Here is a 17,935-nt window from a genome sequence, read left to right on the forward strand (position 1 = left end):
AAATGGTAAAATGAGATGGGGGAACATTTTGCCATTCTATCTTTTAATATAGCTAGAAAAGAACTGGCTAGAGAGAGAAGTGTGAAATTTTCCTCTAAGGAGAGAATTGTTGAAAGTGTCTGGTCGTCATTTATGCTTTTGCACACTTCACTCGCTGTTACTTGGGCATGTCTGGCACATGTCCAGGACCAGGTGAGCAGCCGTCCTTCCTCACTCACAGAATCGAATGTTTATACACTATTTTGCTGTTATCTATCCTTAAAATTTCTACTAAGAACTGAATGAGACTTAAAGACTCACAGCGGATTAGCTTAGCTGTGTCATAGCCACAATCCCAAGAAGCCAGCTGTACAGTCCCTGAATCATAATTGCTCAAATTTGCACTGTGGTGTTTAGCTCCCTAAGGGATGTGATTACTTTCTCCATGATACCCAGGGCTTGGAATGACCTAAGCAAAAGCATTTCATTTTGTTCCTTTTTCTGGTGTGTGGCAAAGCAAGTTGCATTTATAGCAACTCGAAATTCCAGTGGCTGGTCCTTGCTGGCAGATGGCAGCAGGACTGGCTTGAGGGATGCTGCTGGTGAAAATGAAAGAGCTCAGCAGCTCTGTTTTGTGCTGTCCTTGGCAAAAAAAGGTTTGCTTATCATCCCATCTTGCTCCACCAAAAGCCCAAGAAATGAGACATTATCAGTTGTTAAAAGTGCTGAAAGTGCCATGAGAACTACCAAGTGTACTGTCCCATCTTGTTGTCCTCATGACTGAAGGGACTTAAACCAGAATGCAAGGATACATAACTTTTTCTGAAGGACTGTGGAGTTGCTCCTAAGATATACACTTAAAACACCACTTCTGAATTTCTTAGTTGTTGAAACTTGACTGTGCCATTAGTTCCACACTCTCTCTGTCCTTCTACAAGCCTGATATTTTTCCCCTCTCTGTTTCAGGACTCATCGTTGGGGTGATCCTGAGGTATGGCACCCCTGCCACCAGTGGCCATGACAAGTCCCTCAGCTGCACTCAGGAAGACAGGGCCTTCAGCACCTTATTAGTGAATGTCAGTGGGAAGTTCTTCGAATACACCCTGAAAGGAGAAATCAGCCCTGGAAAGATCAACAGTGTAGAGCAGAATGACATGCTCAGGAAGGTGAGCAGGGGACAATCAGCCATCATTGTCCTGATATGAATTTTATTTCCTGACTCTATCTTGACTCTATGAAAAGAAATCTTGTCAAACTCCTGGAATATCAGTAATTCCTGTTTCTCAGTTTTGATAAGAAGCTTTTGGCCTGTGATGAGGAGACGAAGGAAATCAGATTTGAACCCAAGCCTTTCAGCTTGGTAACCACCTCGAGCTTGTTAGGTTCAGGAGCTGACATGGGCGCTGACTGTTCCATGCGTTTGTTTGTACATCCCCATGCAGTTTGTCTCTCCAACCCCAATCTCTGCTTTACTATGTCCATTATCCTTGTTGTGGGTTAGAGATGAGATTGTTTCTTTCTTAAAATAAGATTTATTTCACTTTTAGCTTATTTATTCATGGCTCAGAAGTGTAATTCTTAGTTCTTCAGTGTTCTTTTGCTGTATTCTACAAATATTTATTGGGTGCCTACTCTCAATGGTGATTGATGCCTAAGGCTTAATGTATCTTCCGGGGAAGAAAGTCTTGTTTTGGAATTGGAGTCCAAAAATTGTTTTTCATTTGATGTTGGAGGTAGCTAAAATACCCCACAGGAAAAAGGATTCTGTGTTTCCTCACATGGGTAATTTCCGGGATAAGCAAGAGATCTGTATTTGACATACATTCCATTACCTTATAGACCAGAGCTTATCAGCAGGAAGGCTTCTGCAGAGTAGTCTGGGGAATCCAAGTTATGGGGAGCCCCCCTTTGAATATAGAACAAGGTTAATGTGTGTGAAGGCTTGCAGTCAAGGCAGAGTGTAGTTCTTGCTCTCAGAATCTACTCTAATCCTTAAAGAAAATTAGTCTTGACCTGGAGCGTTAAATCTGACCATCTTTTCTGTGTCCCTAATGGCGGTACTCATGTGTTATTTGCTATTAACCCTTCAAAGGAATGCATAGGATTTCCATAAACACTTGTGAAATTAAATGCAACTGAGAAAAATACCCATGGTAAATACCATGCTAATGGCTGTTTTTAGATGACAGCTGGGTCCTTCATAGTGGATATAACAGGAGAAAAAAGGGAAACGATCCCAACTTGTTTCCATTTTTTTAGATCATAATGAAGATAAGTTGACTTTTGCTCTGTCACCTTTAGAAAAAATGTTTATTCAATCCCCTCTGCTTAATATTTTGTCACACAAAACAAAAGTGGGAGAACAAACAAGGCCAAGATTATTGTTGCTAGTTGAGGGGAGAAGAGGCATGTCGAGGCAGGTTGATAGGTACAAAGAGCATTGGATTGGGTATCAGAAAGCCCTTGTACTAGTTCATACATTACTGGATGACTTCCATCAAGTCCCACCCTCTTTGGGCCCAGTGTCCTCATATTGAGTAGGTACTGTCAAGTCTCTGGGTGGTACAAATGGTTAATGTGCTTGGCTGGTGACTGAAAGTTTGGAGTTCAAGTCTACCCAAAGGCACCTTGGAAGAAAGGAAAGTCAGCCATTGAAAATGCTATGGAGCACAGTTCTACTCTGACACATATGGAGTTGCCATGAGTTGGAATCGACGGCAATTGGTGGTATTGTCCAAGGCCCTTTCTCATTCTGACAGTCGCTGCTTTTCAGACTATTTTTGTCTTCAGCAAGAAGATAGAATAAAATATAATCTGAAAGAACCATTCTACTCTTAATTAGGCATATTAATATTTCTAGTTTCCCAAATAAGTAAACTTTAGTTTTCATCATTAGAATGAAGATTTAAGATAATTAACTGAAATAAAAGCCAATAAATACACCAACATGAACATATTCTTTTAAAAAAACTCAGCAGGCTTATAGGATGCTTAATTCTTTTTTGGATGCGATAAGATTTTGCTGTTTGATAGTTTCCGAGTAATTTCCCTGTATCAAATCTATTTCATTCCCCTTAGAGTTGCTGAATTTATGTTGATATTCAGGAAGCCACTGGCATTACTGGTGACTTTGATGTAGGCCACATTAAGTGTCACAGAAGGCTGGTCACTCAAAAGAGGATTAAATTCAGTAATGTCTATAAATGATTCTGTAAGAGGATTTGGGAAATAAAAAAATCATTATTGCATCTTTTGTTGCAGTTAAGCCTTTATAAGTATTTGATAAAAATCAAGATTTTTTTTGTTTATAAACATTGGCCAGAAACTTTCTGCGAGTTCTGAAAATTGCATTGAACTGTTGTATCTTAATATATATTCAAGCAACACACAAAGATCAGAAGTGAGGAGTATTGTGTGGAGAAAATATGTCAGTCTACAGGGGAGGCTGTTTTGTGGCTTTTCTCCTGTGATAAGTCTATGGTTTGCCACATTTATGTTATTTGCTCTAAATATTTCAACCTAAGTGAATATTAAGCAAATGGTATAGCACTGTTACCACTGAGTTGGCTTTGACTCATGGAAACCTAAGATTATTGCTCTAAAAAAAAAAAAAAAGAAAAAGATTATTGCTCTAGTTGGTATTAAATTAAAAATTGTCTTTTTTTAAAAAAACTTTTAGGTAACATTTGATCCAGAGGTGTTTTTCAATATTCTGCTGCCTCCAATTATTTTCCACGCTGGATACAGTTTAAAGAAGGTAAGAGGTTTTTTACTGGTATTTCTTTCTTTTTAAAATTTTCTTTATTTTGTTGTTATTGTTGAGAATATACACAGCAAAACATACACCAATTCAACAGTTTCTACATGTACAATTCAGTGACATTGATAACATTCTTTGAGTTGTACAACCATTCTCACCCTCCTTTTCCAAGTTGTCCCGTCCCCATTAACATAAACTTATTGACCCCTAAAGTTCTGCAGCAACAGAGGAAGGAGAATCAGGAATAGAAGGAAGGAATGGTATGTGTGGCTAATTGCCTCCATGAGCAACTGCCGCCTTTGCCATGAGACCAGAACTGGATGGTGCCCGGCTACCATTACTGACCATTTTGATCAAGGACTCTAAAGAGGAATCATCGTCAAAAGTGGGAAAATGTGGAACAGAATTGACAATTCTTATGGACTCCAGACTTTCTGGAGCCGTGAAGGCTGGGATGAACCCCTGAAACTATTGCCCTGAGATAATCTTTAAACCAAAAATATTCCTTGAAGTCTTCTTAAAACCAATCAGTAGTTTAGCTTAACTAGTAAAAGAAGTCTCCCTTGAGTATTATGCTCTTTTAAGAACTATCTATATGGGATCAAATTGACAACAGCAACTTGAAAGATTAGATAGGAGCCTTAGGGGGCAGTGAGTTGCCAGTATGTCTTAAATCATGTGAATCTCTGTGTTAATTTACTTACATAATTATCTAGTTCTTTGCCTTCTCTTGGGTTCCTTATTACTGTGTTTTTTGTACCTGTTCAGAGACTATAATTGACTCATCACCAGTGATTCATTTCTGTTTTAAAATCTGAATCTCATACATCGCTGGTAAGAATGTACAATGGTACAGCCACTCTGGTAAATAGTGTGGCAGTTTCTTATAAAATCTTAGTTGGAATTACCATATGACCCAGCAATTGTGCTCCTGGGGATTTACCCCAGAGAATGAAAACTTATGTTCACACAAAAAACCTGTACATGATTGTTCATAGCAGCTTTATTTGTAACAGCCCTAAACTGGAAACAACCAAAATGTCCTGCAATAAGTAAATGGTTAAACAAACTGTGATACATCCATATATTGGAATACTATTCAGCAGTAAAACGGATCAAACTATTGATACACGCAACAACCTGGATGGATCTCCAGAGAATTATGCTGAGTGAAAAATGCCAATCTCAAAAGGTCACATAATGTATGATTTACTTTATATAGCACTCATGAAATGACAAAATATACACGGAAAACAAATTAGTGGTTGCCAGGAGTTAGAGATGGTAGGAGTGTAGAGAGTGGGTGTGACAATAAAGGGGTAACAAGGGGGAGAGCTTCATGGTTAAGAAATAATTAATGTATTTTGATTCTGGTGGTGATTACATGCACCTACCCATAATAAAATGGCATAGAAGTTTATACATACATTGCATCAATGTCAAACTCCTGGTTTTGTTATTGTACTATAATTACAAAAGAAGTAACCAATGGAAGAAACTGGGTGAAGTATACACAGGACCTTTCTATACTTCCTTGCAACTTCTATAATTCTATGTCTCTAATTATTCCAAAATAAAAAGTTAAAAAAAATTGGGAGCCAAGATGGCGGAATAGACAGACGCTTCCAGCAAGCCCTCTTCCCAACAAAGACCTGAAAAAAAAAAAGTGAAATGAGTATATTTGTCACAGGCTGGGAGCCCTGAGCTTCAAAGGAAAGCTTAGAAAACGAACTGAGGGGCAGGGGGAGGAAGAGACTTCAGAAGTGGAGAGGAGTTACCGGACCTGAATCGTGGGGAGCCCTCAGGCACCATTGCTGGAGTGGCGGTGGCGGTGGGCTGGTACTAGTGTTTGGCTGCAGTTTCCTCAGGGAGAAGCAGCCAGCCACACAGCCTACTCACACCTCAGGAACCTGAGAAGAACGGCACTCTCGGCAAAAGCTAAGTACTTGCATATATTTTACCGTGCCCCCCCACCCCCAAGCCGGCTTCAGTGGCTGAATTCTCTGGGCCTGAGATGGGCACTGTTGAGCACCTAGAGCCATCCGCCTGGCCTTGGGGAAGGAAAAAATTTGCAATTGGGGGAAAAGATAATTTGCTAGCTCCACTAACTGGGGGAGCTCAGGACAGAAGCAGCTCCTGTTCAAGCATAAACCGTCCATGGATTTTTGAGCACCTTTCCCTTCTGCATGGACCTATGTGGGCCTATTTTGAGAGAATAGGCCCTTGTTGGCAGAATCCAACTGTTTAAGCTGTGTGGTAGAGAGGTGGGTGTTTGAAATTTGACATTACAAGGTCCTCACCTACCCACATCAGGGACCTAAGGACTGGTAGCTCCACTCAGGTCACCCAGCCACCTGCAAAAGGGGTCCAAAGATAACTGCTACCTCCCAGTCCTTACAACCAAAAACTTTGGGTGCCCATGGTCTCTCTGCAGAACCCACCCACCTGCATGCTCTAGGGAACAGAGATGCTCTTGCCTCAGAGGCACTCGGGGGTTGGTTCTCAGCCCCCTGCCTTTTTCAGAGTGTGACCCCCTGCTGCAATCAGATTCCGGTATATAGGCCAGTCACCTCTGCTCCTCTAAGATTGTAGGACAGATCCTGTACCACACACTTGATGATCAGCTACCTGGAAAGCTGAGCTGAATTCATACAAGAAAACTGAATGGACTCCTAGACTGATGTACCTGATAACAACTCTAGCCATCTGGGGACAGGACGTCAGATCTCCAAAGGCGAAAATAATCAAGCTAGCTCACTCAAGCAATGCACAGGGGTATACCAAAACAAAACAAAGCAAGAAGCTATGACACAGCAAGCAAACATAAAATAAACTAATACAATAACTTATAGATGGCTTGGAGACAACAGTCAATATCAAGTCACATAAAGAAACAGAAGATGATCACCTCAACAGGCTCTCAAAACAAAGAATCCAGGGATCTTTTAGATGAAAGTACATTCCTGGAATTACCAGATCCAGAATACAAAAGTTTAATATACAGAGCCCTTCAAGACATCAGGAAGGAAATGAGGCAATACACAGAATAAGCCAAGGAACATACAGATAAAGCAATTGAAGAAATTCGAAAGATTATTTAGGAACATAATGAAAAGTTTAATAAGCTGGAAAAATCCACAGACAGAAAGCAATCAGAAATTCAGAAGATTAACAATAAAATTACAGAAGTAGACAATTCAATAGAAAGTCAGAGGAGCAGAATCGAGCAAGTAGAAGCTAGAATTTCTGAACTTGAAGATAAATCACTTGGCACTAATATATTTGAAGAAAAATGAGATAAAAGAATTAAAAAAAAGAAGAAATCTTAAGAATCATGTGGGACTCTATCAAGAGAAATAACCTACGAGTGATTGGAGTACCAGAACAGGGAGGGATAACAGAAAATACAGAGGCAATCGTTGAGGATTTGTTGGCAGAAAACTTCCCTGATATTGTGAAAGATGAGACGATATCTATCCAAGATGCTCATCGAACTCCACATATGGGAGATCTTAAAAGAAAGTCACCAAGACATACTATAATCACACTTGCCAAAACCAAAGATAAAGAAAATTATAAGGGCAACGAGAGATAAAAGAAAAAGTCACCTACAAAGGAGAGCCAATAAGAATAAGCTCAGACTACTCGGCAGAAACCATGCAGGCAAGAAGGCAATGGGATGACGTATTTAAAAAAAATTGAAGGAAAAAATTGCCTGCCAAGAATCATATATCCAACAAAACTGTCTCTTAAATATGAAGGTGAAGTTAAGACATTTCCAGATAAACACAAGTTTAGGGAATTTGTAAAAACCAAACCAAAACTACAAGAAAAACTGAAGGAAGTTCTTTGGTTAGAAAATCAATAATATCAGGTATCAACCCAAGACTAGAACACGGGGCAGAGCAACCAGAAGTCAACCCAGACAGGGAAATCCAAAAAAATTAAGCAAGATTATTAAAAAAAAAAAAAGCTCCAAACAGGGTAACAGTGATGTTTTTGTATAAAAGAAGACAACATAAGAATAATAAAGAGGGACTAAGAACTGTAATCATACACCTTCCATACAGAGAGGAAGATACCGCGATACAAAGAAATAAAAGTTAGGTTTAAATTTAGATAAATAGGGGTAAATAATAAGGTAACCACAAAGGAGACAAACTGTCCTACTCATCAAAATAAAATACAAGAAAAAAATAGAGACTGAGCAGAAACAAAATCATCAACAACAAATATGAGGAAAGGACAATATATAAAGATAATCTACTCAGCACATAAAATTAAGTGGGAAAAAGAAACTGGCAACAACACACACACAAAATACATCAAAATGACAGCACTAAATTCATACCTATCCATAACTACCCTGAATGTAAACGGACTAAATGCTCCAACAAAGAGACAGAGGGTGGCAGAATGGATTAAAAAATAAGATCCGTCTCTATGCTGCCGACACGAGACACACCTTAGACTTAGAGACACACACAGAATAAAACTCGAAGGATGGAAAAAATATATCAAGCAAACAACAATCAAAAGAGAGCAGGACTGGCAATATTAATTTCTGACAAAATAGACTTTAAATCTATCATAAAGGATAAGGAAGGACACTATATAATGATTAAAGGGACAATGTACCAAGAGGATATAACCATATTAAATATTTATGCACCCAATGACAAGGCTGCAAGATACATAAAACAAACTGTATCAGCATTGAAAAGTGAGATAGACAGCTCCACAATAATAGTGGGAGACTTCAACACACCACTTTCAGTGAACGACAGGACATGCAGAAAGAAGCTCAATAAAGACACGGAAGATCTAAATGCCACAATCAACCAACTTGACCTCATAAAAAAAAAAAAAACATAGACATATACAAAACACTGCACCCAACAGCAACCAAGTATACTTTCTTTTCCAGTGCACATGGAACATTCTCTAGAATAGACCACATATTAGGCCATAAAGCAAGCCTTAGCAGAATCCAAAACATTGAAATATTACAAAGCATCTTCTCTGACCATAAGGCCATAAAAGTGGAACTCAATAACAGGAAAAGCAGGGAAAAGAAATCAAACACTTGGAAACTGAACAATACCTTGCTCAGAAAAGACTGGATTATAGCAGACATTAAGGATGGAATAAAGAAATTCATAGAATCCAATGAGAATGAAAACACTTCCTATCAGAACCTTTGGGACACAGCAAAAGCGGTGCTCAGAGGCCAAGTTGTATCAATAAATGCACACATCCAAAAAGAAGAAAGGGCCAGAATCAAAAAACTGGCCCTATAACTTGAAGAAATAGAAAGAGAGCAACAAAAGAAACCCACAGTCACCAGAAGAAAACAAATAATAAAAATTAGAGCTGAACTAAATGAAATAGAAAACAGAAAAACATTTGAAAGAATTAACAAGACCAAAAGCTGGTTCTTTGAAAAAATCAACAACATTGATAAACCACTGGCCAAAATGACAAAAGAAAAACAGGAGAGGAAGCCAATAACCCAAGGAAGAAATGAGATGGGCGATATTACAACAGACCCAACTGAAATTAAAAGAATCATATCAGATTACTATGAAAAATTATACTCTAGCAAATTTGAAAACCTAGAAGAAATGGATGAATTCCTAGAAACACACTACCTACCTAAACTAATACAAACAGAGGTAGAACAACTAAATAGACCCATAACAAAAGAAGAGATTGAGAAGATAATCAAAAAACTCCCCCAAAAAAGCCCTGGTCTGGACGGCTTCACTGCAGAGTTCTACCAAACTTTCAGGGAAGAGTTAACACCACTACTACTAAAGGTATTTCAGAGCATAGAAAAGGATGGAATACTACCAAACTCAATCTATGAAGCAACCATGTCCCTGATACCAAAACCAAGCAAAGACACCCCAAGAAAAGAAAATTATACACCTATATCCCTCATGAACGTGGATGCAAAAATCCTCAACAAAATTCTAGCCAATAGAATTCAACAACGTATCAAAAAAAAAAAATTCACCGTGAACAAGTGGGATTCATACCAGGTATGCAGGGATGGTTCAACATTAGAAAAACAAGTAATGTAATCCATCACATAAATAAAACAAAAGACAGGAATCACATGATTTTATCAGTTGACACAGAAAAGGCATTTGACAAAGCTCAACACCCATTCCTGATAAAAACTCTCAGCAAAATAGGAATACAAGGAAAATTTCTCAACATAATAAAGGGCATTTATACAATGCCAGCAGCCAACATCATCCTAAATGAGAGAGCTTGAAAGCATTCCCCCTGAGAACGGGAACCAGACAAGGATGCCCTTTATCAGTGCCCTTATTCAACATTGTGTTGGAGGTCCTAGCCAGAGCAATTAGGCTAGATAAAGAAATAAAGGGCACCCATATTGGCAAGGAAGAAGTAAAAGTATATTTGTAGAGGACATGATCTTCTACACAGAAAACCCTAAGGAATCCTCAAAAAAAACCTACTGAAACTAACAAAAGAGTTCAGCAGAGTATCAGGGTAAAAGATAACATACAAAAATCAGTTGGATTTCTCCAAACCAACAAAAAGAACATCGAAGAGGAAATCACTAAATCAATGCCATTTACAGTAGCTCCCAAGAAGATAAAATACTTAGGAATAAATCTTACCAGAGATGTAAAAGACTTATACAAAGAAATCTACAGTACACTTCTGCAAGAAACCAAATGGGACCTACATAAGTGGAAAAACATACATTTTCATGGATAGGAAGACAACATTATAGAAACGTCTGTTCTATCAAAAGCGATCTATACATTTAATGCAATTCTGATCCAAATCCCAATGACATTCTTTGATGAGATGGAGAAAGAAATCACCAACTTCATATGCAAGGGAAAGAGGCCCCGGATAAATAAGGCATTACTGAAGAACAGATACATAGACCAATGGAACAGAATTGAGAATCCAGACAAATCTATCCACATATGAAGAGTTGATATTGACAACTCCGCAAAACAGTTAAATGGGGAAAAGACAGTCTTTTTAACAAATGGTGCTGGCAGAACTGGATATCCATCTGCAAAGAAATGAAACAAGACCCATACCTCGCTCCATGCACAAAAATGAGCTCAAAGTGGATTAAAAACCTAAATATAAAATCTAAAATGATAAAGATCATGGAAGAAAAAATAGGGACATCGTTAGGAGCCATAATACTTGGTATAAACAGTATACAAAACATTATTAATTATGCAGAAGAAAAACTAGATAACTGGGAGATCCTAAAAATCAAACACCTATGCTCATCCAAAGACTTCACCAAAAGAGTAAAAAGACTACCTACAGACTGGGAAAAAGTTTTTAACTATGACATTTCCGATCAGCGCCTGATCTCTAAAATCTACATGATACTGCAAAAACGCAACAGCAAAAAGACAAATAACCCAATTAAAAAATGGGCAAAAGATATGAATAGACACTTCACTAAAGAAGACATTCAGGTAGCTAACAGATACATGAGGAAATGTTCGCGATCATTAGCCAGTAGAGAAATGCAGATCAAAACTACAATGAGATTGCATCTCACTCCAACAAAGTTGGCATTAATCCAAAACGCACAAAATAATTAATGTTGGAGAGGCTTTGGAGAGATTGGAACACTTAGACACTGCTGGTGGGAATGTAAAATGGTACAACCACTTTTGGAATTGATTTGGCACTTCCTTAAAAAGCTAGAAATAGAACTACCATGAGATCCTGCAATCCCACTCCTCGGAATATATCCTATAGAAATAAGAGCCTTTACACGAACAGATATATGCACACCCATGTTTACTGTAGCACTGTTTACAATAGCAAAAACATGGAAGCAACCAAGGTGCCCATCAATGGGTGAATGGATAAATAAATTATGGTATATTCACACAGTGGAATACTACGCATTGGTAAAGAACAATGAGGAACCTGTGAAACATCTCATAACATGGAGGAACCTGGAAGGCATTATGCTGAGTGAAATTAGTCAGTTGCCAAAGGACAAATATTGTATAAGACCACTATTATAAGAACTTGAGAAATAGTTTAAACTGAGAAGAAAACATTCTGTTGTGGTTAGGAGATGGGGGAGGCAGGGAGGGTGGGAGAGGGGTGTTCACTAATTAGATAGTACATAAGAGCTATTTTAGGTGATCAGAAAGACAACACACAATATAGGCGAGGTCAGCACAACTGGACTAAACCAAAAGCAGTTTCCTAAATAAACTGAATGCTTCGAAGGCCAGTGTAGCAGGGGCAGGGGTTTGGGGACCATGGTTTCAGGGGATAGCTAATTCAATTTGCATAATAAAATCTATTAAGAAAACATTCTGCATCCCACTTTGAAGAGTGGGGTCTGGGGTCTTAAACACTAGCAAGCAGCAATGTAAGATGCATCAATTGGTCTCAACCCACCTGGTTCAAAGGGGAATGAAGAACACCAAGGACACACGGTAATTACGAGCCCAAGAGACAGAAAGGGCCACATGGAACAGAGACTACATTACCCTGAGACCAGAAGAACTAGATGGTGCCTGGCTACAACCGATGACTGCCCTGACAGGGAACACAACAGAGAACCCCTGAGGGAGCAGGAGAGCAGTCGGATCCTGACCCCAAATTCTCATAAAAGGACTAGACTTAATGGTCTATCTGAGACTAGAAGGACCACGGTGGTCATGGCTCCCAGACCTCCTGTTGTCCCAGTACGGAAACCATTCCTGATGCCAACTCTTCAGACAGGTATTGGACTGGACAATGGGTTGGAGAGGGATGCTGGTGAGGAGTGAGCTTCTTGGATTAGGTGGACAGTTGAGACTATGTTTGCATCTCTTGCCTGGAGGAGAGATGAGGGGGTTAAAAGTTGGCGAAATTGTCACAAAAAGAGAGAGTGGAGGGAGATAGCGGGCTGCCTCATTAGGGGGAGAGTAATTGGGAATATGTATCAAGGTGTATATAAGTTTTGTGTGAGAGAGTGACTTGATTTGAAAACATTCACTTAAAGCACAATAAAAATCATAAAAAAAGTTTTATAAAATCTAATTATCCTTATTATTGAGGGTTATTGGGCTTAGCGGCAAGGTTAGGCCCAAGCCTCTCCTTTACAAACAGTGTAGGTGGCTCCCTTTTCCCCCATTTTGGGGGTATCATTTGAAAATTTAGCCTCTAAAAGGGCCTCCCTCAGACAACAGCAATGGAGCTTATTTCAGCTTTCTTCCTGAATGGGTACTAAAGAGAAACTTTTTCAGTCAGCCTAAAGAAGAGAGATCCCCACTGCCAACAAAACCCCAGTAAAATTCTTATAAACTTGAGAATGCCCTCCAAATTGATAAAGCTCTAGCTAGATCAATCAAGAAAAAAGAAAGATTACAAATTACCTGTATCAGGAACCAGTCCCTGGAGGACATCGTGCTTGGTAAAGTAGAGGGTCTGCAAAAAAGAGGAAGACTCTCAATGAGGTCGATTGATACAGTGGCTGCAACAGTGGGCTCAAGCATAACAATGATTGTGAGGATGGCGCAGGGCCGGGCAGTGTTTCCTTCTGTTGCACATATGGTTGCTATGAGTAAGAACCGACTTGATGGCACCTAACAACAACAAATATCAGGAATAAAAAAGGAAACATCACCACAGGCCATTCAGATATTAATCACCTGTTAGCTCCTTGTGTCTGTTTATCAATGAGTTGGAAACCAGGGGTGGGGGGAGCTAATCTCCAACCACCATCATCTGTAAGACCTTACGGAGTTATTGTGATGATTAGAAACAATACTTGGGGCCCTGGTGGTGCAGTGGTAAAGAGCTTGGCTGCTAACCAAAAGGTCAGCAGTTCAAATCCACCAGCCGTTCCTTGGAAACCCTGTGGGGCAGTTCTACTCTGTCCTACAGGGTTGCTATGAGTTGGAATTGACTCGATGGCAACGGGTTTGGTTTGGTTTGGATAAACAACTTATGCCAATAAATTTGAAAACTCAGGTAAAACGGACAAAATCCTTGAAAGACACAAATTACCAAAATGAGCAAAGAAGAAATGGAAAACTTGAACAGCCTTATATTAATTAAGGAAATTGAGTTCATAATTCAAAACCTGCTCACAAGTCCAGAGAGCTTCACTGGTGAATTCTATCAAGGATTTAGAGAAGTAATACCAATCCTAAACAAAATCTTTCAGAAAATAGAAAATGCTTCACAACTCACTTTATGAGAAGACATTCACACGTTAGGCTGGTTCTTTTGTCAAAGCAATTCTGCAATTTTTAGGCTTTAAAACTATTTTCAACCAATGTAAGTATAGTTACAGTTTATTAAGCATCTGCTGTGTTTTAGGAACTTTGCATATATTCCTTACTTGAGTTTATACATGTATTGTTTCTAATCATCACAATAACTCTGTAAGATCTTACAGATGATGGTGGTTGGAGATTAGCTCACTGACTCCCCCCTACCCCTAGTTTCCAACTCATTGATAAACAGACACAAGGAGCTAACAGGTGATTGGATGATGGATTTATGATCCAGAGTCCCTGCTAACCTGTGTTGGAGGATGTAGCTTAGACCTGAGGCTGTAATGGGGCTCTTTAGTACCTATTTCATGAATTGAAGACAGGGCATGTCTTTCAGCTGCCAAGCAAGTCACAGTCACAAGTGGAGGCTGAAAGAGACCCTAGAAGCTGCAAGGCCTACAAAGGCTGCCTGTTTGGCTCACAGTATGGAGGCAAGAGGCGCAAGAACAGTCTCCCACCTTGCACCAGAGGGTCGAGACTGCAAGTCAGGGTCAAGCCAGTTTCCCCCTTCAGAGGCCAAGTGACCTCACCTTACTATATCACCTTCCAGGGGGATGGGACATTTAAGCCCCCTCTCCGCAGTGGATGGATGCTTGAGGAGCAGAAGTCTGTCCATTCCTCCATACTACTCCAGCACACATTTGTGTCTTCACAGACGTGTAGAGTTGCCGGCATTTTACTAGTGATGAAACTGAACTTAGAATGATTAAGTGATGTCTATGAGGTTTTGTATACGGCGTGGGACTGACTCTGACTCTAGAGCTCTGGGTTGTTCCTCTGTGCTACACTACCTCCCAATTTAGATTTTCTGTACAAAAAACATACCTTTTTTCTTCCTAACCTATGGAGTTGTCACAGTCATCTGAACTGCATGTCAGCTGTTGACAGGTATCAGAAAGGAGATGGTTATTACAGGTACAAATAATGTTATTCTTTATCTAAACGGAGAATTTGGGAACTCCTCTTCTTGTCAAGTAGTTGATCAATATTTTTTAATTAATTAATTTTGTTGTTGAGAATATACACAGCAAAACATACACCAATTCATGTTTCTGTATGTATAAAAAAAACAGTTCAGTGATATTAATTACTTTGAGTTGTGCAACCATTCTCACCCTCCTATTCTGAGTTGTTCCTCCCTCATTAATATAATCTCACTGCCCCCTAATGTTCCTATCTGATCTTTCGAGCTGATATTGTCAGTTTGATCCCATATAGATAGTTCTTAAAATTAATTTGGTATTTTAAATAACTAATCTTATCCTATAATCACAGTTGTAGTTGCTTTAAGAGGTACCTTAGTTATCTAGTGTTGCTATAACAGAAATACCACAAGTGGATGGCTTTAACAAAGAGTTTATTCTCTTACAGTCTAGGAAGGTAGAAGTCCAAATTCAGGGCGCCAGCTTCAGGGGAAAGCTTTCTCTCTCTGTTGGCTCTGGGGGAGGTCCTTGTCTTCAATCTTCCCCTGGTCTAGGAGCTTCTCAGCGTAGGGACCCCGGGTCCAAAGGACATACTCCACTCCTAGCTCTGCTTTCTTGGTGGTATGAGGTCCCCATGCCTCTCTACTCGCTTCTCTCTTTTATATCTCAAAAGAGATTGACTTAAAACAGAACCTAATCCTGTAGATTGAGTCCTGCTTTATTAACATAACTGCCTCTAATCCTGCCTGATTAACATCATAGGGGTAGGATTTATAACACATAGGAAAATCACATCAGATGACAAAATGGTGGACAATCACACAATATTGGGAATCATGGCCTAGCCAAGTTGACACATATTTTTTGAGGACACAATTCAATCCATAACAAAATGAAACCAAATCATAGATTGCGGAAGTCATTCTAAAGGTTCAAAAACACCTTCATTTTTGCAGAGCCTTCCCTTTGTCAGCCCCATTTTCTCAGAAGAAAACCAAATAACATTTTGCAATTTGAGTTTTTGAAATGCTAGTCTTTTAGGTTATCAGCTGTTAGTTTAGTCTCTTCATTTTAAATAGTCCTTATAAAGGCATTTAAGTAACTCTTATATGGTTGCCAACTCTGATTAAACCTGTTGTCAATTAAATGTAATAAATATTTCACTGTTTAACTGCTGATATGTAAAGATATATTCAGACACTTTGACCTATGCACAATCATCATGCAGAAATGGGCTTTTTTCTGACTTAAAAAAAATCGTTGGAATTATCTTTGATTTTGTGCCACTATACAAATTTTGCTTCCAGGGCATTGGCAGGGAAACAGTTCACCTGTAGAAGCCTTCCTTTTTGGTGAACTTCTCCACCAAACACACACACACACACACACACACACACACACACACACACACACAATATAACATGTTACAACTTGTCAGTAGGAATGGGAGAAGTTAGGGCTTCCCAAGGAATAGGAATGTGAGGCTGAGAATGGTACAGGTAGGAATTGAGATGTCATGTGGATTTTCACCAGACCTTCTCATCCTGATCTGTTTTAGGCTTAGATTCTTGAAGGCTTTACCAGGGCATGTCATAACTGAGAGGGAAAAGTAGGGGAGACTCTGAATCAGCCATGGCTGTGTTGTAGAGAAAGTAGAATGGAATAAACAGGATTCCATTCAACACCTCCTGCCCTTTCTTCCCCAAAAGGATGGGACTCAAGGAGCTGGGTAGAAGGGAAGCTTGTGCGATGTACTTGGGGCAGGAGATCTGCTTCCCAGTTCTGGTGCTGCAGTTTAGTTCACGTGTGGCTTCAGGTAGGTCACGTCACACCTTTGAGCCTTAAATTTCTCTCATATAAAATAGTCGAAATTATACCTTTGTGATGGAGTTGTGAAAATTGGATGGGCTAATAAATGTGAAAGTACTTTGTAAACTGTGAAGTATATATTTAAGTACTCAATCTAATGCACAAATAGGTGGTTTATCTTTTCAAGATATAGTAAAATTTTGGCTCACAACAGCAGATAGAATGAGCGATGGGTAATTGTGTGTGTGTGGTGTGACTTTGGAATATATTATGAATGTATTTTTGGTAGCGAATTTACATTCCTAATTTTTTTTGCTTTGGCTAATACCCTGCATATGAATTTATTGAATACATTCAAACTAACCATACGGATGGGTATCCAAAAGAAAGCTTAGCGGCAAGGGGAAGTAGCCATTTGGGATTAAAACTTTTTCTGGATGTTTTCACATGAGTTTCATTGGTCTCAGGTGCTTTCCTTGATACACTCCCAGCCCTTCCTGACTTAAACCATTGGTGGAACTTTCAGGGAAGGAGACTCACAGTTGTTGATTTTTTTAAATTTAATTAGTTTTTTTTTTTTAAAAAAACATTGGTATATAAATACATTAGCTTTAAAAAAAATGGGGTCCATGATTTAAGAGGCAAGCATAATATGTCCATAATATGTACAGGCAGTACCCTCGTTTGGTGAGTGTCAGTGTGGCAAGCCCTTGAAGGATTCTCTTCTGATCAGGAGGCTTAGGGGCAACAGGCATTCCTTGACACCTGCTCTGCAGCCTTGGTGACAGGTTGGGGCAAGCATTGAGGAGGACCGAAGCCAAGGCCTCAGATCCTCTGTCTAGACTCAGGCCAGAGGATGCCCACAGCCCTCTCCCTGGTCATACTTCATAGTGGCTGCCTGGTCCAGGCTAGTTCCTCCTGTGCTCTTTGATGTTGCTCAGCTGTAATGCGGGGGCTCTCCTGCCTTTTTTTTCTTTTTTAGATAGTGTGTTCCTGGTCCCTGTTTGATTAGGGTGTTTGGGGAATTTTGTTTGTTTTTGTTAGATCTGATTTTCAAATGAGAATAGCTTATACCTTGAGGAATGAGAGCCCTAAGTCAGGATTCCCTGTCTAGAATATCCCACAGGCCTAATCACTTATGAGAAATAGATCCATGT

At 39.4% G+C, this 17,935-nt stretch overlaps 1 protein-coding gene across 1 annotated transcript in view; it reads left to right on the top strand.

Moving 5' to 3' along the window:
• Positions 1-17,935, top strand: part of SLC9A7 (solute carrier family 9 member A7) — a 280,631-nt gene that overhangs the window by 123,367 nt on the left and 139,329 nt on the right. The window contains exons 2-3 of the mRNA XM_049871328.1: positions 946-1,145; positions 3,659-3,736. Of these exons, the coding sequence (XP_049727285.1) occupies positions 946-1,145; positions 3,659-3,736 (278 nt within the window). The remainder of the gene's footprint in view (positions 1-945; positions 1,146-3,658; positions 3,737-17,935) is intronic.

The sequence above is a fragment of the Elephas maximus genome, chromosome X (assembly GCF_024166365.1).
Source record: "Elephas maximus indicus isolate mEleMax1 chromosome X, mEleMax1 primary haplotype, whole genome shotgun sequence".
Lineage (NCBI taxonomy): Eukaryota > Metazoa > Chordata > Mammalia > Proboscidea > Elephantidae > Elephas > Elephas maximus.